Source organism: Boleophthalmus pectinirostris, unplaced genomic scaffold, assembly GCF_026225935.1.
Source record: "Boleophthalmus pectinirostris isolate CB_2022bp ecotype Guang Dong unplaced genomic scaffold, ASM2622593v1 HiC_scaffold_8, whole genome shotgun sequence".
Classification (NCBI taxonomy): Eukaryota; Metazoa; Chordata; class Actinopteri; order Gobiiformes; family Gobiidae; genus Boleophthalmus; species Boleophthalmus pectinirostris.
Window position 1 is genome coordinate 14,226,262 of NW_026571515.1, and position 26,043 is coordinate 14,252,304.

At 39.0% G+C, this 26,043-nt stretch overlaps 2 protein-coding genes across 2 annotated transcripts in view; one reads left to right on the top strand and one right to left on the bottom strand.

Annotated features, from left to right (window-relative positions):
- cacna1db (calcium channel, voltage-dependent, L type, alpha 1D subunit, b) overlaps positions 1 to 1,735 on the bottom strand; it is a 131,000-nt gene extending 129,265 nt beyond the window's left edge. The window contains 1 exon segment of the mRNA XM_055165889.1: positions 1,702 to 1,735. Coding sequence (XP_055021864.1) covers positions 1,702 to 1,735 — 34 coding nt within the window.
- An 851-nt stretch (positions 1,736 to 2,586) lies between these two features.
- Positions 2,587 to 25,991, top strand: dcp1a (decapping mRNA 1A). The gene is made up of 9 exons (XM_020940839.2): positions 2,587 to 2,777; positions 3,071 to 3,111; positions 5,400 to 5,527; positions 10,444 to 10,510; positions 12,063 to 12,201; positions 13,531 to 13,632; positions 15,080 to 15,613; positions 17,392 to 17,643; positions 19,478 to 25,991. Exons 1-9 carry the CDS (start codon positions 2,646 to 2,648, stop codon positions 19,556 to 19,558), a joined length of 1,476 nt encoding a protein of 491 aa, XP_020796498.1. The 5' UTR covers positions 2,587 to 2,645; the 3' UTR covers positions 19,559 to 25,991.
- The last annotated feature ends 52 nt before the right edge of the window (positions 25,992 to 26,043 follow it).

The following is a 26,043-nucleotide window of genomic DNA, read 5'->3' on the forward strand; positions in this document are numbered from 1 at the left end:
CATAACTGGAGTTGTGTTTGGCTTGGTTCATTCACATGTTTGATTAATTCTTTATTATCAGTCTGTCTATATCTCCAATGCTCAAAACACTCTGTTTCAACTTATGGTGTCATGAAGCTGTAGTTTTCAAATTAACAGCTCATTTTTACCTTTTGTTCAGTAGAAATAGGCAATTCCAGGCCTGAAATTATTCTAATTATTCTAGTGAAGTCAAGATGAGTGCAGCGTTTGTGTGTTAAACGTGTGCGAATGGAACAAAACACAACTCCAGGTCTGTTTGTTTTGAGGAGACAACATTATAACAAATGGTGGATGGTGTGTTTAAGGTGCACGATGTAAATTGTCTGAACTTCTATGGAAGTTCCAAAATGATTATCTTGTCTGGAATGTTCCACAGTATGGCATCAAGAGACAAGTGATGTAAGTGATGCCACCAGGTCAAGACAAGAAATCAAGCAATAAAACTGCTTCAAAACTGATTTAATTTCATACTGTGGAGCATTCCAGGCAAAGCAACAACATCTCCTTCAGAAAAAGTTTAAAACGTGTTGAAGTTTTCTGAACTCCTGATGTTGTCACGACCCAAATCCAAAGCATCCTCTCTGAGCTGTCACAAGTCTGAAGCGGCGCTCAACTCGCCCACAAACGGACCAACCATTTTAATCTCCTCAGTGGATGCGAGGATCACTGTCCCTGCACACGGACAGTCTCAACAAGCATTTCACCACGACACAATTGCCCAAATAAGTTTAAATCCACGCGTAAAAAATGCACAAAAAGCGATGCCAGGATGAACCGACGCTGGGGCAGCCCACTCTCCCACACTCTCTGCGCTCCAACTCCGCGCGTTACCTTCAGACTGTTCATCTGCCTCGTGCATCCTCGTATCCACATGGAAACCACCCGCTTCACATCCAACGCATCGTCGGAGAACCACATCCAAAAGGTGTCGACGCGGCAGCCGAGTCGTTCGCGTTAAAAATTAGAACCTAGATACGCGATTTTTTCCCCCCGAGCGCAGAGCCAGGCACAAGCGCCAAACATTTTCGCCACATCCGGGTGCCTCGCTGCCTGCTCCTGCCCGCTCCTGCCTGCTCCTGCCTGCGCGGAGTCAGCAGCAGCAGCATCACTCCAGTGCCGCCAGTGCGTGTGGACCAGGATGCACCAGGGGGATGGAGGAACTTTACGCACGATAAACACCTGTTGGCGCCATTACGTATAGCCCATAAGGAAAGTCAGGGTATTTGAATAGGAAACAAAAGATTTTATAGATTTAACTTTTCACTTCCTCCAGGTTAAATGTAATCCTGGAGTTTAAATGTCCTCGTTTTCTGATTTAGAGATATAGTAACAGACTTTTAAGTGAATCGCAACACGTGCATGCTTTAACAAACCAAAATGGACGCTTAAAATGAAACGTAAATAGTTGGATATTGGGTCTCAGAAATAGGGTCGGTTATTGAAATTGCTCTGAACAATATAGCCAACGATTTAACTTTAAACTACACACTTTAGTGAACTTGATTTGGGCATTTTTATTTTTATTTTGTCCCATTCCGACGCAGCAAAGTCCAGCAGCAACGTGGAGTGAAAGTGCCGTGTGCTCACAGTTCAGATTAGTCTCAGACACTTTAGTCCAGGCCAAATCATAGATCCATGGTCCAAATCCCAAAACTCCACGGTGAAGACAGTAGTACTCACCTCTCCGGGGCCTCGCCCGAATAATGAGCGGCATGGAGTCACCTCGGTCTGTGTTGGGGGCCCATGGCGCGGTTTGTGCTTCACTCCGCCAAGGTTCGAGACAAAATGAGTGTGAGCTGCGCTGGAAAGCCTCCAGTGATTGGATTACCTGTGCTCCAGTGGGAGCGCTCGTAATCCTGGATTATAATCCCAGCCCCAATGTTTCCTTTCAGAATGAGGCAAATGCTCTCAAACATAAACTATACATACTTCTTTATACAGTTTATGCAAACAACTGATTATAATATAGGTCTAAAGGCATACTTCTCTTTATTTATTTATTTAACAAGACATTTATTTACATAAACCTTAACAGGAGAGATGCATTGTTCCAGGTTATAGCACAGTGCAAATTTCCACCTGTAGTCCCTGGACAGATTCATTGACTGATTGTATTTTAACTGACCTTAGCTATCAATTGGAGACCTGTGATTAAATAGTAATCATTACGTTTATTTTTGGCGTTTGTTTCATCATGGTCACTTTATATTGTTTTGTTTTTTGTTTTGTTTTTATCTTTATGGTTGGTAATTTGACTGCTAAATGTTCTGGTTGGTTTAAAATAATTTAAATTAAATTTTAAATAAATACTTTATTAAAATCCCAATGGCGCGTCAACACCACGTGATAAACTCGTATTCTTTCTTTCACCATAATGATTTTCTCCACAGCAGCAGCAGCAGCGCCATGGATCTACAGTCCTGTGAGCAACATCAGCCGAATTGGAAATGACCTAAATCTGGGGTCAGATCAGATTCAGATTAATCATGTGGAACAAAAAAAAAAAAAAAAAGCCTCTGGCAAAGTTTCCACACTGCTCCATTTCCGGTGCGAGCGGAAGTGATCAGAGTCACACAGAAAACCTTCCGTGCGGGAGCAGCAAACACGGCGCAGACTCGGGCACGATGGAGAGCGCAAACGCGGGACATCTGATGAGTTTAGCGGCTCTGCAGAGACAAGACCCGTACATCAACAAGCTGCTCGACGTCACCGGACAAGTGGCACTTTATAATTTTAACGCGAAAGCAAATGAATGGGTAAGTTTGTCTCTAAAAGCACGGGCGGATTTCAAACACACACCGGGCGCTTTAGCTCTTAGCACGAAAAGGCTAACAATAACATCTCCATAAAACTCTACCAAACGCCACAATGTTGTTTTTTGTAGCTAGACAGTTTTCAGTATTATCTGCAGTCATAAAAAGTATAGATTTATGGTAATGTTATGATACAGAATGGACATTTCTGTAGCGTTGTTGTCTTTCTCGCACCAGCTTGTGCGCTAACAGCAAACTAGCCCCGGAGCCTCTGACATATGTTGTGTTTTTTACAGGAGAAGACTGAAATTGAAGGCACCTTATTTGTTTATTCAAGGTGAGAATGTTTCTGCGTGTTGGATGGTTTAAATACATTAGTTTCTGTGTTTTATTTGACTGTGTTTGTTTTTTCTTGTTTGTTGTTGTTGTTGAATCGTCGTCATTTGACGTATTTCGCACGTGGCATTGGAATTGTAAACAACACCTGCACTAAAGCTGCGTATCATTAAGAAGTTGCCGATACGATACATAGGCCACGATACGATACATATCTCGATACGGAGCACTTTCGATTCGATACGATATATTTAAAATTGATTCGATACGGTTCAATAAAAATAGAGGCTAAATCATGACTGTAATACTAAAAGTCTTAGTTAAATCACTTCTTGTGCAAAGGTCATATGAAACACAAACATTTTAATCATCAAAACAGTGAAAATGTCAAATGTGTCGCATAAACAAGTTTCCTTCCTCTAAAAAAACAACAAAACTGTAGCACTGTAACAAAATAATTGAGTAAAATAAACCAGAAAATACTCTTGGTGATATATTGATACAGCAGCCCACGATATCGATACTGTATCATCACATTAATTATTAAATTGGCATGATATATCAATATTTCGATATTTTTGCACACCCCTAATGTGCACAGTGCTATATAACACATAAAACTAGAAAAAAGTTGAAAAAATTCTAAGACCTCAGTAGTTTAGGAGTCACTTGTGTTTGCATGACACTGCTACAGGTTAGTTTGCACACTATTGGAGGTGGTCAAAAAATATAAATATAGATATATCGTATTGTTTAATGTGATGATACAGTATTGATATCGTGGGCTGCTGTATCGATATATCGCCAAGAGAATTATTTTGGTGTATTTTACTCAGTTATTTTGTTAAGGTGCTACAGTTTTGTTGCTTGTTTAGAGGAAGGAAACTGACACATTTGACATTTTCACTGTTTTAATGATTAAAATGTTTGTGTTTCATATGAACTTTGCACAAGAAGTGGTTTAACACTTTTAAGACTTTTAGTGTCACAGCCACGATTTAGCCTTTTATTTTTTACTGAACCCTATCAATCAATTTTAAATATAACGTATCGAACCGAAAGTGCACTGTATCGAGATATGTATCGTATCTTGGCCTATGTATTGTAATGCAACAGCAGGAAATGTGTATTGTAATCTTGCTGTACTATCAGTAGAATAATAAACATCCTGGATCAGTGATTTTGACTTGTATTTAGATTAAAATACACAAATGTTTAAATAGGTCAGCAGGAGAATGTGTCAGCCACACACCCAAGTACTTAATAGTTTTTTTTAGCCAGTCAACTGGCATTTTCGACTTTAATATTAATGAGGGTTTGTAATTAAAGCTCATAATTTGTGTTTTATTCATGTTCAATTTATGTCCTGAGTACTAACCAAATGTATTGAGTAGGGATGGGCATTCGATGAAATTTTCTTAATCGATCGTCGGAAGAATTAACGATCGATTATCGATTAATCATTAACGTTTTTATATTAAAATGATCATCATTATGATTACTATCTGCACTACTAATCTGCATAACTAAATTCAACTTTACGACATATAAACCGTAACGACTCTAGAGCCACATCAATCTGTTTGACATTATAATGTGTTTAATTCAGTTTTGCGCAACTCTCACAGAAACGAAACTTAAAACCACATCGCTAATTTGCATAAACTAAGCGAAGAAAAAAAATCAGCTCTTGTGCGCTTCTGTTGGATTAAAAGACATGACTCAGTGGAATACAGGTTAGTGTGACCATATTTGCATTTGTCAAAACCAGGACACCGTACGGGGGGTGGGAGGTGGGGACTCGTCATTGACATTGTGCGACTCTCACCTGGCAAAACTTTTTCCCACTGGACACCGAAACATATGTGCTGCTTTGTACACTGTGCACATGGACTCCCACTTGTCCCGAACGCAACGGAAAGCGTGGAATTTCTTGTACAAGTCATCGTTAAATACGCATTTGCGTTTCGTTACTTTGCAGGCTGACCGACTGTTTCTGTTTGCTCGCTCCTTCTGAGTGCAGAGATACATGTACGGACCCCCTGTTTGGTCACGCTACACACAGCAACCTACATTCGGTTTGTCGATTAAAATTAACGTAATCAATGAAATTCTTAATGATCAATTATCGATTAATCGACTAATCATGCCCATCCCTAGTATTGAGTAACACCAGAAGAGCCTGGATGGACTCATCTGGATTAAAAATACTCACATGTTTAATAAGATCTATAATGTCAAAATCTTCTGTTATACTGGAAATGTCTAAATGACTTGTATGTCTTGTAGGTCTGCCTCTCCTCACCATGGCTTCACCATCATGAACAGACTCAGCACCGAGAACCTGGTGGAGCCAATCAACAAAGACTTGGAATTCCAGCTTCAAGATCCTTTTCTGCTCTACAGAAATGGCAACTGTGAGTATCCCCCAAGTCAGAGCACACCACTGCAAAGTAACTGTCAGGGTTTTTGTTGGTTACTATGTTTGGCCTAAAGTTGTCTCCTAGAAACACTAGTCCCATAAGCAACAACACACAACACAGCAGAATGTGAACATACAAACGTTACTCTAAATGTACCTGTGATGAATGAACACTGAAAGATGTAACAAAGTGCATTCTCTTCTTGTCTCACTGATGGCACCATAAAGCCAGGCAACAGTGGGTTGAGCATTCGCCTAACAACAGGTGGATTGTTGGTTCTGACACTTTGCCTGTATATTGCTGTTTCAGTGTCTCTGATTGAGTCTCTTTGACTGTCTAGAAATGCAAGTTACGCTAATGCCTTCAACTGCCTGTAATATAAATTATTTGAAGTTGCGTATTGTTGTTTTAAAGAGGCCAGACATGACTGAAGTAATTTCCTTTGTTGCTCAGTAAAGTTTGTCTAAGAGACTTAGACAAACTTTACTGAGCAACAATAGACTAATAGACTACTGAGCAACAAATTAAATTACTTCAGTCTAGCATACTTCAGTGATGCATTGTCAGTGACCTATTGTACAGGCAAATCTTAGACTTTGTTTTCTCCTTGATACTAATTTAATCTCTTCACAAAAGAAAAATGACTAATGAGTCTGTCTTGCGCATTTACAGCTTGATGTTGTTGCAGCATCATAAAACGACCCTGTTGCTCCAGCCATCCTTTTCTTTATTTTAAGAACAACATTTCTTCATGTGTAATTACATGGGAATAAAAGAGATAGGCACTAGTGTGCTAGCCTGATTCATCAGTTTCACTTTGTGGAAACTGTCTGACCTTGCAGCATTAGGATTTGTTCAGTCGATGGTAGACGGGTACTTTTTTAATTTAACCAATCGCTGCTTTTTGGTCATGACGTATGTAATGCACCAAATCCCGTAGGAAAAAGGGCAAAAACGTCTTTCCCCTTGATAAAATTCACCAAACATTCTCTTTGTTCCGGCTTTAAATCCTCAATCTCAGGAATTATTGCCAACACAGAATGTCTGTCTTCGTCTACATCCATCTCGACCGCTTTGTTTACTGTTGTGCTGTTCCACAAAAAGGACCCAGACAGACTCTTGAGTTTGACGTCATGGCTTCACAGCTCTTCGCTGATTGGCGGGTGCGCGGTCTACAACTTTCAGGGTTCTTGCAAACTGTCTAGTATATTCTGATTCCCGATCTTGTTGCTTGAGAGAAATTAAATTGAGTGAAGGCACTAGGTGGCGCCAGCTTGGCTAATAGTGCGCCCCCAAATGTGGAAATCATGTATCAAATTTCTTTCTATTAAATCCAACATATAAAATCATCTACTGAAACATTCTACATTGCTTTTTAATAAAAAATACAAATGAATTATTATGTATTGCTCAATCAATTATGTATTGTTAATTATTTAAACCTTATGAAATGATGCTTACACTTATATTATTATTATGTTATAAAACATAAGGCTGCATAATAAAAATAAAACAGTATCAGTATTGGCTAAATTACATTTAAAAAACATAAAAGCCTTTTTGGTCTTATTTTGTTTTCTATTTATCCTTTTGGGGTGTGTGTGAGTAGCAAATTAAGGCTTTTTAAAAAAAAATCTATGGAACTTATTGTGTGAAACAGTATTTTAAAATATCACAATTACATCGCTATAGCAAAAGTAAATATTGTTATTGAATATTCTCTCTAAATTCTTCTGTAAAACAGCTTTTTAACATGCGTACATTGTGTAGTTTACCTCTAAAAAGCCCGTACAGGCACCGTCCGAGTGTGAGGTGGTACAAGGCTTTACCCTTCTGCTTGAAACAGTTCTGACTTCTTCTGGTTTTGAGCAGGAGGATCTGATCGATGGGCACCTCTCTGGCCATGACCCCAGACTGGCCAATGTAACGTGAACAGTTTGTGTGGATTCTCTTAGGTCATTCTCTCTGTGTTTGAAATCGGGGGACTTTTGAAAATCATCATCCAAAAAGGGCGTATCAAATCTTGAGAAAGTAGCTGACTGCGCTCCCTCCAAGGTAGTCTACCACAAGCCTGAAGAGCAGCTTAAGCACAGCCACGAACAGGGAATTTGAGTGTTTCCCCATTTGTTTACTGATGAGGAAAAATAGCATGGCCAGAGTTAGGGTTAGCGTGGATTGTTCTCCTTTTGGGCTGGGTTTGCAGATCAATCTCGCCGGTATAGATGACATTCTAGCGAGCTGGTTGTTTGACTTTTAACAAAATGGCCTCAAAAATTGTCCATGTTTTTTTTTCCGCCGCAGACAAATTCACAACGATGTCACTCCATTCGCGCTGTCCAGATTGTAACAGTTGAGAGTTGGAGGTGTTGAAAATGTCTTCTCACTGATGCAAAGTTAGAGGAGAAAGGGCCAAATGTGAGCCAGAAAACGATTACGAAAATATTCCCCCCAAAAAGCCAAAATTATAGTGGTAAAAAAAAATAGAAAAACAGGACTAAATCTGTACTAGCTGGGAGCCTGGATAATGATAATGATGGCAGTGTGGTGCAGTGTGGTAGGTGTTTACTGGCTCTTTAGTCCCTTGTGACTCTGGAGGGAGCAGAGACAAACAAAGGGGCTGCTGGGTAACAGGCTGGTCTCATGGGGCTTAAGACCTCACCCACACTAATGATGCACAATATGAAACACAAACATTATACTAAGTTACCATAGAAAAGATGAGTAGGTTTGCTTAAAGGTCATATATTACTCAAAACAGACTTGTTATAATGCTGCTACCTCATCAAAAACATACCCAGAATTAGGGCTGGGTATTATTAAGAAGTTGCCGATACGATACATATTTCAATACGATATATTTCAGATCATGGCTGTGTTACTAAAAGTTTTTGTTAAATCACTTCTTGTGCAAGGTTCATATGAAAAACACACATTTTAATCATCAAAACAGTGAAAATGTGAAATGTGTCACATAAACGAGTTTCATTCCTCTAAACAAGCATCAAAACTGTAGTGCTGTAACAAAAATAATTAAGTGAAATATTACAAAAAATACTCTTGGTGATATATCAATATAGCAGCCCCCGATATCGATACTGTATCATCACATTAAACGATACGATATGTCATAGGGCTGCTCGATTATGGAAAAAATCTTTTTGGTCAATATTGAAATTATTATTATTCAAACAATTATTTTTTAGTTACATGATGCATTTATTCAGCATTTCTCTCTCTCTCTCAAAAAAAAAGTTTGTTATTGATAATTTACGTAAAACTTTCAAATTGAAAATATACACTACAAATATGAACCTTAGAGCAGTTTTCAGTTCATAAAATTAATAAAATATACTTTGAACATGAAACAAGGCATAGAAAAACATAAATGTATTTAAAATAAACTATATATCCAGCTGTTCTACAAACGCTAAAATAAAAAAATAAAAAATAAAAATCCCCAAATAAACTTTGTTAATCTTAAATCATTTCAACTTGATTATGAGTTTGGAGATCGTTTGACACACAAATCGAAATTGTGATCAAAATTGAATTAATTGCACAGCCTTAATATATCAGTATTTAAATATTTTTGCATTTAAATTAATCTGTTCGACCTTGTAATGTGGTAGTTTTCAAGTTAACACTTTCCTTTTACCTTTTAGTTCAGTAGAGATTGGTAATTCCAGGGCTGAAATTATCCAAATGATTTTAGTGAATGTGTGTGCAGTTTAAAAACACAGTGGAGCACTTTTTTTATTGTATTAGGTTAGTGCCTTTATTATCAAATAAATTTCACGCCATTCAGAAATACATTTCTTGGTCCAGAAGCAAGCGTCATTCACAAAAATAATTCATGACTAACAATTAAATGTAAGAACATTCGCAAAAGCATTTCTCGACTCAAAAGAAAATGTTACGTGCAGTTACATTTATATTCAAAACGTTGAATCTGCTTTTACAAACCACAAGTTAAAAACAAGTTATACTTACAGTTGACGAACCTCCTTACCCTGCCATTTTTGCCAGTTATCTGGAACCTATGGACCTATTGACTATTACTCTGCAGTGTGCACAATAGTAGTGCAATGTTGTCAACCATAAACCACACACTCGAACCTCACTTAATGTGATTGGCTGTTTACAAAAAACAACATACACATATTTGTGGATCAAACACTGTCAGGAAGGTCTCAAAAATCCACAAATAAATGTAGTCTCAAATCTGTACGGTGGTTTGTAAATGCAGGTTTATCGGTTTGCAAATAAATATAACTGCACTGACTTTTGTGAATCGTGTAACATTTTCGTTGAGTCGAGAAATGCTTTTGTGAATGTGGTTATATTTATTTGTAAGTCCTGAATTATATTTGTGGATGTTGTTATATTCGTTTCTGGACCAAGAAATGTATTTGTGAATGTCATGATATTTATTTGATAATAAACACGCTAACCTATCTCCATACTTTTTGTGTCACCACAACATCAAAAGTGGAACAGAGGGTTTTCTGTTTAACACACATCCTGTCTAAATATGCAGGGTTTGTGTGTTAAACGTGAGAATAAAACAAAACAACTCCAGGTCTGTTTGTGATGAGGAAACAACATTACAACAGATTAGAAAATAGTGTAATATTGGCCTTTTAAATTTGTTCTCTCATCATTACACATTACGCATTGAGGTTTAAGTATAGAAGCTGTTCACTCTAGACTCTGTTCTACAAACATGGAGGCAATAAGCTTTATCTCTGTTCCTTGTCTCTATTTTAACACATACCAGCGTAGAAATGTGAACGGTAGTGGAATTAAAAGTCCTGCATCAGACTGGTCCACGTCTGAATGAATGAAATGTGCCTCTTTGCTGTAGATGCAATGGACCAGTGCTAATATTCTGCTGTCTGTTTACTTTACAGTGGGAATCTACAGTATCTGGTTTTATGACAAAAGGGACTGTCAGCGCATCGCCCAGCTCATGGTGAAGTAAGTGTCCACATTGTAGTTGCTGCATGTTGCCAGTTGTTTGCTCTGTTTGCATGTTTGACTCGCTCTATTCTTTATCCATTACATATCAAGAAAGACTTTGAAAACACATCTGATCTCACTGTGAAAAAATAAATCTGTTGGATATCTATACAATTATGGACAGGGCACAAAAGGAACAAAAGGATGGACCTCGTTTTAATGGAAATGAACAACAGCTGCACTAGAGCAGCAACAATGAAACAAACCATAAAACAGGACTGCTCTTACATGTGGAGGTCAGAGTTTCTCCCTCTTGGTCTTTTTTGGCTTTTTTTTCCACAAGTGCTGCTTTGGCTAGAGTAATTATCACTACTGGGAGTATGTAGCCATTCTTAAACCCTACAGAAAAACAGCACAGATTGTCCAACTTCTCCAGGATGGCAGATTCAGATGTGTCGTTGGGAGGAGATTTAATGTGTCTCCAGCACAATCTCTAAAATTTGGAGATTTCAGGAGGCAGGCAGTTACTCTAGGAGAGCAGGGCAGAGCTATAGAAGGTCCTCAGTCCATCAGCAGGACCTCATATCTGCTCCTTTGTGCGAGGAGGAGCAGGTTGAGCACTGCCTGTGTCCTACAGAATGACCTCCAGCAGGACACTGGTGTGAATGTCTGGACAAATCAGAAACAGATTTCAAGAGGGTGGCTTGAGGGTGCCACAGGAAGTGCTATGCTGCCTGCAATAGCGCGAGTGGTTTGGTGGTGGGATCGTCTGGGGAAGCATATCCATGGAGGGACACAGACTTCTACTGGCTAGAAAACAGCAGTCTGACTGTCATTAGATTCTGATGCAGTAGGTCCTGTGTTCCTCCTGATGTGGTAAGAGTCTGCAGGCAGCACCTGGACAATGAAGGAACTGAATGGCCCTCATGATTACCTGACTTAAACCTGGTAGAACACCTCTGGGACATTATGTTTGGGTCCATCAGATGTCGCCACGTTGCTTCTCAGACTTTACAGGAGCTCAGTGATGCCCTTACACTGATCTGGGATTCCACAAGGGTTCTATAAAAGTCCTCTGTCGCTGATAATGTTATTTCCATAAAATGAGGTGGCATCCTTTGGTTCCTAAGACATTTCCCTGTCCATATTTACTTAATTTTTTTGAGGAGTGTGTATTGTATTGTTTTGTTGGTATACTGACTGTGAACAAGGAAGCAGCTTTTCTTTAATTTTTTCTGACACTGGAGTGGGTTCAAAGAAGTCTCATTTCTTCCCCCTCCATTTTGAGCATTAATCTTTCATTTGTATGACTCAATCTTGGACTCAAATAGTACAGATTGCATTAATATCTGTACCACTCCATTTGTTCTGCTGTGACAAAGCATTATTAAATTATTATTAAATGGCCAATATTAGGCTATTTTCTGGTCTATATTATAATGTAGTTTCTTCATCACAACCTTTGAGTGGGTAACAACGTTCTAACATGCCTTAAAGCTCACAAGAGTCAGTTTTGTGTAATATTTGACCTTTTAAATATGATTATTAACGTGTGCTCGTGTTCTTTCAGGATTGTGAAGCAGGAGGCGGAGCTTGCCCAGAGACCGTCCCCTGAGAGAGTGGACCCAGCCAGGACCAATGGGGTCCCGGAACCGCGCTCCATCGACATCCTGGAGCTGCTCAGCAAAGCCAAGGAGGAGTACCAGAGGGTGAGGGGGTTTTATCGACTTCAGTGTGTGAAAGCTCCTTTGAAGTGGTCTTCCTCTTGTATATAGCTGAGATTTAACTTTTTTTGAAACTTATTTTTCTATTTTATTTTGACTTTTATATAATTGTGCCTTATTTGACACCTGTCTTTTGCTCTATTTTGCCACTTATTTAGAATTTATTACTACCATTTATATATTTTACTCATTGTTTTTATATTATATTGTGATGTTTGAGCTCCTGTGTCCAAATAATTTCCCTTGTGGATTAAGTCTGGCTAAGTCTAAACTTTCCAACTTTATTTTTATAGCACATATAATAAATAAGAAAGTCCAAAGTGCTTCACATAGCAATGTAAAATATTTTACTTAAAAATAATAAATAAAAAAATCAGCAGAATTATGTTCCAATCATGAGGAAACTAATAGAATCAATAAATAAAATAATAATATTCAAATCAATACATAAAAGCAGTACTAAATAATAATAATAATAAAAATAAAAACAATAAATACAAATAAACAAATGAAACAAATAAATAAATGAAATAAATAAAAAAACACAGAGGATCACATAGTTCATGCGATATTAAAAGCCAGAGAATAAAAGTGGACTTTGACATAGTGTTTTTTAATCTGTCTGTTTTGGGGGTTTTTTTTTTGTTTTTTTGATTGGTTGTACTATGTCAAGAATGTCCAAACTTTTTTCAACAAGAGCTGTTTATCAAAACACAGATAAAACAGAGGACTCATGCAGATATGTGCATTTATAAAGGGTTACACTGACACACCTGACCTTTATTCATACTTACATCCTCAATATGACACTAAATGTTTGATATTATATTGTGTACCGCTTGCTTTCCCGGTCCTTCAACTACTTTTCTTCATGGAGATTTTATTGCTTTGTCTGGAATGTTTCACAGTATGGCATTAAAACTTTTGACGATACGGTATCACGATATTTCAATAATTGTTACTGACAAATAATTGATATTCGCTTTATCAAGGTAGATTCTTGAAAAACTTGCAATAAAAAGTATTTCTTACTGTAACATTCCTGATCTAAGTGTAATACAGCTTCAGTTGTGGCCTTTATTCAGGAGTAATGTGATGTTTTTGGACATTATGTACTGACATTTTCTGCACTACAAAGCTTACGAACGCTGCATCACTTCGGAGATTACATCGTCACTAAATGTGGGATTATTTTTGTTGTGCATTTAGTTTAAGCCCTCTCGCTCTCACCGATCTCTGCTCTCAGGCTCAGCGGTCACGACCTCCGGCTCCTGTCTGTGCTCATGTGGTCATGTGCTGTTTGTTTTTTCGTAGGCTCAGGCCGGAGATACAGATGTGCCCACCTCTGCAGAGCCCACAGTGAGAGCCTTGGTGCCCCCCACAGAGCGCGCCCACTCCACCCCGCAGCCGGACAAGGTGAGGAGTGTGAGCAGCTCAAGTCCTAAACGATGTTACGATAGTTCATAAACACTGTTGGGCAAGTTACATAACAAAATTTCTGTATATAAAATTTAAGATATTACATGACTATTACAGTACTTTTAAGTTACTCTCAACAAAATAAATGTGTGAAGATGCTGAACTTTTGCACCGTATATGGACTAAACCAGGACTGAACCAAGAACTGAACCAGGACTAAACCAGGTCTAAACCAGGACTGAACTAGGGCTGAACCAGGACTAAACTAGGACTGAACCAGGTCTGAACTGAGGACAGAACCAGGAGGACTAAACCAGGACTGAACCAGGACTAAACTAGGTCTAAACCATGTCTGAACCACGGAATAATTCAGGTCTAAACTGGGTCTAAACCAGGACTAAACCAGGTCTGAACTGAGGACTGAACCAGGACTACACCAGAGCTGAACCAGAGCTGAACCAGAACTGAACGAGGAATAAACTAGGTCTGAACAGAGGACTGAACCAGGTCTAAACCAGGTCTAATCTTGGACCAGAACTTGGAATCTAGGACCACCCCTGAGAGAACAGGGTGTCTGCAAAGCGTGATCGGGTGTCAGCTGCGGTTAGCCCCATGGAGCGTGGAGTTCTGGGCCGGTCCTTTCACCGGCAGTCACCCGACGGTTTACGTGGGCGCATCTCCAGCGTTTCACCGCTGCTGATCTCGCGATGATTTTAGCGAATTTGTCTGAAGAAAAACAAAAAACCCACCACTGTTCATAAACATCCATTGCAAAAAAACAAAATGTAGCCAAGTTAAGATGCCGTGAATTAAGAAAATTTTATCTTCGAGTAAATTTCACTTGACAAGAGAAATTATCTGCCAGTGGAACAAGACTTTTTATACTTACAATATGAAAATACAACTTGCTACACTTAAAAAAAAAAGAAAAGAAAAACAAAAACTTTTTGCACTTAAATTAAGAAATAAAATCAAATGTTGCTTGAACAAAAACAAAAACACACTGGTTCCACTGGTAGATCATTTTACTTGTCAAGTTGAATCTACTCAAAGTAAAATGTTCTTAATTTAAGTCATTTAAACTTTCCTAAATATTGTTTTTTCCAGTGTGCCTGGAGTTTTGAGTTATGTTTTGTTTAATTTATGCGTGCGTGATCTTACATAATCAGACAGTCTCTCTTCATCAAGAACCCCATGTGGAATTGCAAATCTCTACTGAACTAAAGGTAAAATGTAGCTTGAAAACTGCTGCATCATGACATCACAAGTTGGAACAAAGCATTCTGAGATGTAAACAGATAAGGGTTATTCAAACATGTGAATAAAACAAAACACAGCTCCAGATTTGTTTTTGAGGAGGTAACAAAATTATAACTTGGCTTAAAGATCACAAGAGTCAATCTATTGGACTTTAACATTTTAATTTTATTTCTCTTTTCCCCAGCCATCTCATATCGTGAAGCAGATTACCGTAGAGGAGCTGTTTGGTTCCTCGCTCCCCAAAGACCCCTCCCTGCCCACGATGCCCACCTCCAACCCTCCTCTGCCCCCCGCCGCCTCCGCCCCTGACCCCTCCAGCGCGTACCTCCAGCCCCAGGCCTACCCCGCTCCAGCCAACCCCCACCTCCAACCTCCGAGACCCCAGCAGCCCACCGCCGTCCTCCCCTCCTCCTTCACCCTCCACCCCAGTCCTGTGTTCCAGCCCCTGAGCCCTCGACCGGACCCCCACCTCCCGGCCTCTCCGCTGGGTCCTCGTCAGCCTCCGCCTGCCCCTCCGCAGCCCCAGCCTCCGGGGGCGTTTCTGGGGCAGGAAATTCTCAACTCGCTCAAACCGGCAGTGAACACAGAAGTACACAAACCCATCCTCGCTCCCAACTTCCTGCCCAGCACTTTAGTCCCGCCCCACAGCTTCCAGGAGCCAGTGGGGAAGCCTCTGCTGCCACACAACGAGACGCCCGCTCTGGTCAAACCTCTGTCGGTTAGTATAAAGGTTTTTATTGTAATTTTTAAATAGATAAAAGGCGATGGTACAGTCAGTAAATTTTTAACCCTAGACCAGTGTGTTGCCTGTTTGAATTCTCGTAAGTCCATATGCATACCGGCACTTCATGTGACTGAGTTTAGCTAAGTATACATATATTTTTTAATGTATTTATTCAATATTTTACCAGGTAAGTCAATTGAGATCACCTTCCCATTCATGACGACCTGGTCAAGAGGCAGAAGAAAACAAAAGCACAAACAAAAAAACACTCACACTTCAACTATAATATAAAACAGTGAATAGAAACATGAGACAGTGAAACATTTGTAGATTAAAGATTTTAAAGTGTTAAAAGCATGAGCAGTGATCCTGTAAATTCTCTGGATGGAGTTTTTAAAAATCGACAGAGGTAAAAACTAACTCGTGGTTCCAGTTACTTGCTGCAGAAAACTGAAATGAAGAGCGGCCCAAAGCTGTGTGAGCTTTAGGAATGCCCAGGGGCATGTAGCAATTTATTTTTTAGAAGTGATGCAAAGTTTATAGCAATTTTATTTAAAAAATCCTCTTGATAGGTTGTAATTAGCAATTTGCTATAGCTGTAATTATTTAAGTAGGAATGCACATTATGTTCAACTTAGACTGGGACCTAGAAAGACTTTATTGAATTACTTGGACACAGTAGCTTAACAAAGAGTAAAAAATATTTTTTTTAAATGGTAATAAACTTCTAAATAGGTAGCAATAAAAAATAGTAAGAGACTGGTTTCATGTTGTTTGGAAATTATTTTCGTTATACTGTGGAAAAACTGCTGATCTAGAAGTTTATGTCTCTACAAAACCTACAAAATACATTGAATTCTTGTGTTAGTGTAATTAGGGGTGTGCACTGCCTTGTGTCTGACTATATGATACATATCATGATATGCACGTCACGATTTGATTTATCACAATATATCTCAATACTAAAACAATGGATGATATATTGCAATTTATCAATAATTACTTCTAATAATACAGTCAACTACACCTTCAGGAGAACACAACTGTGTGAAATATAATTTGTTAATAGTTTAAAATCATGAGAAAAGTGAATGCAAGTAGTGATTTTTTTATTTTTTTTTTTTGTGTAAAATATTATTTAAAAAATTTGATTCCAGAATTGAACAATGAAGTATCACGATAAATCACTGAGTCCCCTAAGTGTATTAGTCTTCCCTGAATATGTTTGAAATGTGAATCTGGATCAGATTTAAAACAAAGCCCAAATCTTAACTTGGGATGCACAAAATACCTATGCTCGTATCGAATATCGGTGTTGATGCTGAAATATTAGCTGGATCGGGTATCTGTTCAGACCTGGTTGGGCTTTTAATCGCATGTTATAAGACGATTAACAGGCTGATTTTGGCCTTGAACGTAAAATATTTTAACTTTTATTCATACAACACAGTTCCGTCATGATATATGAGGCATGAATTACACAATTGGATCTTTGTGTGATAAGTTAAATGTTGGAAATAAGTGATGAGACAATATAAACAATCAGCAGAGTGTTGTTTATTTGACAGAATGAAATTTGTTCCTCAAGGCCCAGGGATTAAAAGAGATGAGACCAATAATAAATGAGCAAAAAAAAGGCAATATTTCTTGTTGTTTGAGTTGTTTCATGTTGATGTTTTGTTTTTTCTAATGGGCAGTGGTCCATACATTGTAACGGCCTCAGCTGGATTGTAAAAGTCTCTGTGCTCTGACCCGTGTGTGTGTGTCCCCAGGCTGTGTCCATGAGTCCCAGTCTGAGTGCAGCCGAAGCGTCTCTGCTCCTGTCCCCCAGCGTCTTTCAACAATCCATCGGCAAGCCCCCCCCTGCCGCCGTGGTCCCCCCCGTCCACGTCCACCCCAATGTCCTCCCCAGTGTCCCTGCTGTCCTCCCTCCTGTCCACGGCGAGCCTTCGTCCACCGGAGACGCTCAGCCCAGCCTCTGCACCAAAGCACAGCTACAGGACACTCTGGTGCATCTGATAAAGGTCAGTTTGTGTGGTTTATTTTGTACTGCTCGGTTTCTGTCGACGTCACAACATTTTACAGGACCTTCAAATACATTTTTCCATGGAGATGTTGTTGCTTTGTCTGGAATGTTTCACAGTTGCCACGTTTACATGAAACTTAAATTTAATTCCGAAGTAAGTGGGTGGTTTATTCCGATTTTAAAGACAAATTAGTTTATTCCTCGATCATGTAAACGTTTATTCTTCTTAAAAATAGTTCCGTTCGTTCAGCGCATGCTCGTTGGGTCGCCCACCCAACTGCTTAATTCATTCGACATCGTCCGACACCAACCAAGAACTGAAAAGCTACACGGGGTTAGAGGATTATAAATATTTTGTAGCGGTATGTGTGAGATCTTTGTTGATCACCAAACATCACATCTGTTCCTGATAATAGCCAGGGGAAGTAAAATGGAGGTCAAAAATCAGAGCCAGAGCGACCCGGGACGGTGGAAATAGAGGCCGAAGTGGGGGGGAGAAAAATAGTTTTGGTATATTTCATTTCATTTATTGTAAATCTCTTCGTTTGTGTCCCTCACCAGAAGTGAAATGTTGACTGACAGATGATTGTACTCAGTGTGCTCCATTCCTCTCTTTTTATGGCCACTATCCACCTCTGTCTGTGATCTTTATCAGCCGGGATCCAGTAGAAAGATACTTTGGCCTCCTTCTTTAGCAGATTGACTCCGGCCAGAACATCCAATAGCCACACAGGTCAAAACCATTGTTATTCAATACAAATTTTATCACACACAAATACTACACGTTGGTCCAGATGGATAGTTTGACCTCCAATATGGCGGCATAAACACCTGGTCACGTGGTTTTGTGACATAGACGCAAAACCTTAAACGTAGCCTGAGAAGCACAAAACAAATGGCAGAACTGTGACGAGGTTCCACATTTGTGCATTTACCTTTTAGACATTTCATGGCAAAGTACAGCGTAATGTACCATATTTTCCGCACTATAGGGCACTCTGGATTATAAGGCGTCATTGAATGGTCTATTTTCAAACTTTTTTCACAAATAAACCGCATCAGACTATAAGACGCATTAAACGAAACACAACAGTTAGATAAGTCAGTCAAACTTTATTTAACACGTTCACAAAAACTCTCAACTTTGTTCAATTGTAACACTTAAAAAAAATACTGTCTGAGACACTAGATTGTTCGTGTATTCCCAATAACTTCATAATAGTTCAAACAGTTGGGCGATTCCGGCATCCAGCTCGCCCACATCCCTCTCATCATTATCCGAGTCAGTGTGGTTACTGTTCCCTGGCAGTTCAGTGATGATTCCGGTCTTGGTGAAAGCTCGGACCACAGTTGATACTGATTCTTAGCCCAGGCGTCCATAATCCATTGGCAGATCGTGGCGTAAGTCGCTCGGCGCCGTCTCCCTGTCTTGGTGAATGTGTGTTCTCCTCCTCTCATCCACTGCTCCCACGCAGCTCGCACTTTCACTTTATAACAGCCTTGAGTTTAAAGTGGGCGTTGTAAGCGTGTCTCTTGACAGGTGCATTTTGATATTAAAAGGAATTACAGTATGCATTACTCCTGATGCTCCTGACTACAGGAGCCGTAATGCTGCAAGTGGACCGACTTTATAGTTTACTGAAGTTGTACTAAGACACTCCAATAAATTCATATATAAGGTGCTCTGGATTATAAGGCGCGCAGTCGTTTTTTGATTAAATTAAAGGATTTTAAGTGTGCCCTTTAGTGCGGAAAATACGGTAAACGAATTTGATGGACCCTCCACTGTAAAAGTTACACAATGCCCCTTTAACGTATCTTTCCTTTGCCAGAATGATCCAGACTTCCTCGGTGCGATCCACAACGCCTATCTGCAGACCCTCTCCAAAGATCTGAACAACATGAAGCTGTAGCAGACCCCACGCCAGGATCTGAGAGGCTCTGTCTGTCATCACCATCATGTCCCACTCGCTCTGGGCTCTCCCGCTCCCTCTGTCCGAACGAAAAACTTCTACACACGTTTAGTTGTATCATTTTAAAACCTTGAACTTGAACTTTTTGCACTTGAGGATTTTGTGTATGATTTGGGAAAGACTACTAGCTCTTCAAAGAGGAGCTCCTTTTGGCCGAGGCTGCTGTCTTGTGTTTTTAAATAAAGAAGAGGTGATATAAACGTGACTTTTGTTTCTCAGAGACGACAAACGCAAAGGTGCACTGCGTAACGTTTTGGTTAGGGGTCCGTCACCTGCTTGTTTCTATGGATATGTCACTGCTCGGCTTAGAATGTGCCACAGTATGACATTAAACAACTCTATTTTACATTTATTAAATTACTTACAGGTGGTTTTATAGCTCAAAAATACATAGAAAAACAAACAGAAATTCTGACCTGTAACTTGGTCTGGTTTGATCTCCATGATGATAGAAAGGTTTAATATCATATAAGAGCATTTAATGAACCCTCCACCAGAAAAGTTACACAGTGCACCTTTAAAGTCTTGCAGCTATTGCCCTGAACTGCAGCAGCACATTTTGGACAAGGATTATGCACAGATTCTTTCTTAAAATATTGACTTTTTTGCTTTTCCACTCTCAAAATCCCATCGTTTGCGGTCTGTACCTGACTCTGCTGGAGGAGATCGTACAAGTGTGACATTAAACAGCTCTACCTTACATCTATTCAATACATGCATCACGAATTTTGGACTTCCGGCAATGCATACTTGAAAGGATTCTCAGAAAAAGTGAGCATCAAACCGCCATGTTTGTTTTCCCAGTCGGATGTGTTTATTGACAAAGTCGACCTTTTCTAGTCTTTTGAACCATATCGCCTTTGTTTCTGGTTCTGATATTGTCATATTTTAGTTTGGGGATTCAGACATCGAAATTGTGTGGTTCTTGGATCCTAACAGCAGGAAAACGGCTCGAGAAATGGACTTAGCAACCAACGGAATTGAAAAATAGTGAAAGGTGAAGGCGATGGGCAGGATTGTTCTACCAAAAAGGAAACCTTTGATTGCAGCTAACATTTTGTATGTGGAGCGCCATCAAAGCAAAGTCCTGATCCCTTGCTCAACCTTAGTTACAAATTTAAAAAGTCAACGCCAAAGCAGAAGGCACCAGCTGTTCACCAAGAAACACCTTCCACTGCAAAGAGACCAAGACGTTGCTGTAAAGTTAAACAAGAACAAGAAAGTGCAGCTCAGTCTGTTTGTCTTCTGTACCTCTCGCTTAACAAACAGGATCCCAATTTGTTGGCACCCCACATACAAAATGTTCGCTGCAAACTTGGGATGATTTAGTCAGTCAAAGGTTTCCTTTTTTGTCCTTCCTGTGAATCAATCCTGCCCATCGCCTTCGCCTTTCACTATTTTTCAATTCCATTGGGAAGGGAAACAGTTTGAACGGAGGTTTGCAGTCACACACATCTGAATCCTTTTGCATTTATGGAGTTCGCAAACTTCCAAAGCTGTTTTCCGCTGTTAGGACATCCAACAACCACACATTAAAATATGACTATCAGAACCAGAAACAAAAACGATATGCTTCAAAAGACTAGAAAAGATCAAATTTGTCAATAGACGCATCCCACTGGGAAAACAATCATGGCGGTTTGATGCTCACTTTTTCAGAGAATCCTTCCCCGTATGCACTGCGCAATGACCAGAAGTCCGAAATTTGTGATGCATGTATTACAGGTGGTTTTATAACTCAAAAATATCAAGAAAAAATGCATTCTGACTGTGCCTCTCCTCAGATCTGACCTGTAACTTGGTCTGGTTTGGTCTCCATGAAGATAGAAAGGTTTAATACCGTACTATCAAACAATCCAAACAAAGCAATAACATCTCCAAGGAGAAAACCATTTGAAAGACCCTCCACCGGAAAAGTTACACAATGCAGCTTTAAGTCTCTCTACGCGCTTCAGTTCTGTTCAGAGGGTGAAGATTTGAGTTTAAACTTTCAAAACAAAGCCTGTGTAGAAATCATCTAATTAATGAATGTTGCAAAATGCTCTACTCCAAAAATGATAAAGCACAATTCGTTGTAGTGAAAAAGAATGTTTTAAACTTTTAAACTTTACAAACTGAAGACTTAAGAAATGAACACAGTCTGGTTAAGGTTAAATTTGACCCGGACCGAGAATACTCTCATAGTAAGTGTCAATACCAAATTTTGAACAACATATCTATTTAGAATGTCTAAATCAACTATCCCACACTAATAAATACATGTAATATTTAAACATTATGTTTAAAAGAGCAGGAAGAGCATATTTTTCATATTTTCTTGTTCTTCTTTTGCTTGTATAAGACAATTGTGGTGTCCTAAGTGAAAACAAACTTAGAAGGAAAGACCTTTCCCCCCTGGCAGAGGAGAAAAATCTGTTCTGGTCAGAATCCTGGTGGACACTTCCTTATATCTGTCTGCAGGGAGGAGCTAACTATAGTGAAACTACTCTGAAACTAACACATCTACTTGTTTACAGTTTTTGTTCATTAGATAGGCCTATTGACCTGTAATGAGTGTGGGGTCTAATTAGTATAACCTTTCAGGGCCTTCTGTAAACAGAAATGGAGGCCTCCGACACCATCTCTCCTATTTACATTTATTTTAATTACAGAAATACACAAATTTTACCGACAGAGCTAAAATCACTGACCCACCGTGCCCATCTCTCATGAACTGGCAACGTGCTCTCGGCACCAGAGGAACTTATCACTACCGGTCATCACAACAGAGCGCTACTCAACCAAAATACATTAGTCCAATAAATGTAATGACAAGTGGAATCAAATACCATGTAATCACTGTTACACTCAAACCTAAATCAAAACAAACAAGAAAACAATAGGTGTTGCAAGGTCTGGTCAAGAGGTGTGGGAGCTCCATTATGGCCCTGAAAGGTTATACTAATTAGACCACCCACTCATTACAAGTAAATAGGCCGAGCTAACTAACAGAAACCGTAAACAAGTGTGTGTGTTAGTTTCAGAGTAGTTATTTAGCTCCTCCCTGCAGACAGATATAACGAAGTGTCCACCAGTGTCTGACCAGAACTGAAGAAGCAGCTGCAAAACTTATTCAACCAAACAAACTTTTCTTCAGTCGACAAACAGATTTTTCTCCTCTGCCATGGATTCTATTTGGACGACTGAGGGATTTTTCACACTCTCTGCCCCTTGATTGACTTCTGTCCCTTATCTGCTCCATATACAGGATGATCGCTTCTTTCACTGTTTTGAGATTCCCCCATGACCCTTCAAAAACCAACAGGGGTCTAATTCTGGGAACAAAACAGAGAACTCTTGACCTCAAACATGGTCTGTACAGTTTCACAGTTTTAAGATTCCCTAAAACTTCAATTTTCCTTCATTTGATCCGCACTGATAGAGCTAAAATCCATCTTGGACCCAAACCAACCTCAGTGTCCAAAAATTTGTAGCACCTGTACAAAACTATAACATCTCTGTGCATTTTGGCAAAATTTAGGAAAAGTCACCAAATTTCAGGATTAAAGAATGATGCTTAGATTACTTTTACTACTCTTAAATGTCAAAACGGGTCAAATTTGTCACGCCTATTATGTAAGGGTTAATACAGATATGAGCTACGTAAAGACAAATAAATAAAAAATAATGTCTCTGTTTAAAGCTGCATTATGTAACTTCTAAAGTGGAGGGTCCACTACTTGCTTGTTTCCATGGAGATGTTATTTCTTTTCTTTTTTCTTTTTTTTTTTCATTGAGAAGTCAGTTTATTTCAGTTTGTGGATTTTGAACCTAGACAGAATTTTTTATTTTTTTTTAAATTAAAGACAATATAACATTTAACTAAATACAATAATTAACATAAAAACAAAACACAATAATATAAAACAATATCCACAACAAATAAAAAACAACAAAACTGCCCAAACACAGACACAAATTCAATTAAATAAAATAAAAAATGATGTGTTAGTGCAGCACACTTTTAACACTGCTAGGCCCACTTATATTTATATTTTGGCCAATTTTTAATTTAATTTCTCTCTTTTTTTTCCACATTTCTTAATAAACATTTGTGCAACTAGTATTATTTTCACCATCAATATTTCCTTTCATCATGGTTTACTTTTTACTACAATCTTAAAACATAAATTTAAAGGCATTTTCTTTTTTTCTGTTCGATATTATTTCTTTGTAATGTTCCCCATTAAGGCATTAAAGATATCTTAATTGCTTTTGTTCAATTACAGGTGTTTTATGGCTCAAAAATACCTTAAAAAACATGAATTCTTACATGTGCAGACTCGCTTCTCCATAAATCTGATCTGATCTGACTATTAACCTGTCTCCAGTGTGATTACCAAGTTTATTTATATACTATGAAATAATTAAGGCAAAATTGTCAGGGTGAGAAACAGGAGTTGGACACACCCACCAGAAAAGTTACACTCTACCTGTTTTCCAAGTTTATTGCAGTAAAAACTACTGCAGGGATCATGACTGTTGCTTCTTAAATGTTTGTTAAACTATTTTCGACTAAAGGTTTGTTTACAACAGGTACAAAACCACACAGGAGTTTAATATTCATATTCACACTACAGCTGTGTTCCTCCCGTAGACTGTTTATATAAATGGACAATAGGAAGTGAGCGTGGGCGCGCTTCAGACTCCATCGACTCTGGCTCCAATTCAATTTACATTGAAAAATCGTCATCCCTCTCTCTGTAACTGCTGCTGTTACAGATTCAGATTCAATCAAGACACAGAGATCTTCAACTGATGCTAATATTTTACTGATTTAAGCCACATTAACTACACGGGAAAGAAAAACAAAGACACAAATAAACTAAAATATTGTAACATAAATGGTGGCTAAACTAAAATTGTCCACATTTACTTATATGTATAAACAGCTACAGACAACTACTTCGCTCCGCTCTCTGAAAGCTGCAAGTGTTAAAAGGAACAATTTGGAATTTTGGACATAGGGTCTCATTTCCTTGTGAGCCAGAGTGTTGGAGACGTGTGGAGACACTTACACCAGACTGTCAAAGTGAATTAGCCCGGCTGGCGCCACCTAGTGGCTCCGCTCAATTTCATTTCTCTCCAGCGACTAGGTCAGGAATCAGAATACACTAGACGGTTCGCAAAAACCCCGGAAGTGTGAGTTCGGCAACATACATTCTGTGTTGGCAACGCTTCCCAAGATCGAGGATTTAAAGCCATAACAAAAAAAGAGAATGTTTGGTGTATTTTATCAAGGGGAAAGACGTTATTGCCCTTCTTCCTACGGGATTTGGGAAAAGCTTAATATAGAGGTTTTATTTTGTTTCACTTCATAGAAACCGTCTGACGTCGCAGCCTTAGATTTCGTTTGCTTGACGGTAGGCAGGTGCTTTATATCATTTAACCAATCGCTGCTGGTCTTCGCTGATTGACTGGTGCCTGAACTCTCACTTCCAGGGTTTTTGTGAATCATCGAGTCTAGTGTATTCTGATTCCTGACCTACTCACTGGAGAGAAATTAAATGGAGAGGAGGCACTAGGTGGTCCCAGCCTGGCTAGCAGTTATCCCCATTAGCGGCACATTGCATACATCACGACCAAATAGCAGCGATTGGTTCAGTTTAAAAAAGTACCGGCCTACCGTCGAGCGAATGAAATCTAACACTGCAAGGTCAGGCAGGTTTCACTTTGTGGAAACTGAATCAGGCTAGATGTAAATGTCTGTGTCAATAGAATAATTTTAGAAGTAAAACCAACCTTGCATTTGAAGGATTTATGTCTGAGCATCAGCAGCGAGTTGTACTTCCTGATAGAGCACTGATATATGAGAAAATAGTCCCTCAACATGCGACGATTCATGCGATACAAGGTTAATTTTATTTCAAACATTATTCTATCAACACAGATATTCACATCGACAGTCTGGTGTAATAATTAGATTTTCTTCGGGTGTTTTGTGGAGTGGGTCAGACTGTTTTTAGTGGCAGAATAACTATGGCCTTTGACATTGTAATTCCTAATATGGAACTGGCTCCAAATTCTTTCCTATAACTGCTGTCCTTGTGAGCTTCATTTGACTCGCTTAGTCCACTTCTTTATACAGTCTGTGGTTTGCTAAATAAACCTTATTCAAAGTCTTGTGGTGATGATTCATAGTTTGATTTAAGCATAAAACATTTTAAGTCAAAGTAAAGTCAAATTGTACATGAGATTATCTGACCGGATGCTCTTCTGAATGTCTGTGGATGTACCTGTTTTTGTGTGTTTACATCTGTTTTGTGTTTAGATTTGTACCTTTTGGGCTCTTAATTCTCCAACATGACTCAAGTGTGTTGGAGAATGCTTTAACTCACGATTGTATTTACCATTTTAAGGTTGTTTTACGCCTTAGTTCTTATTTC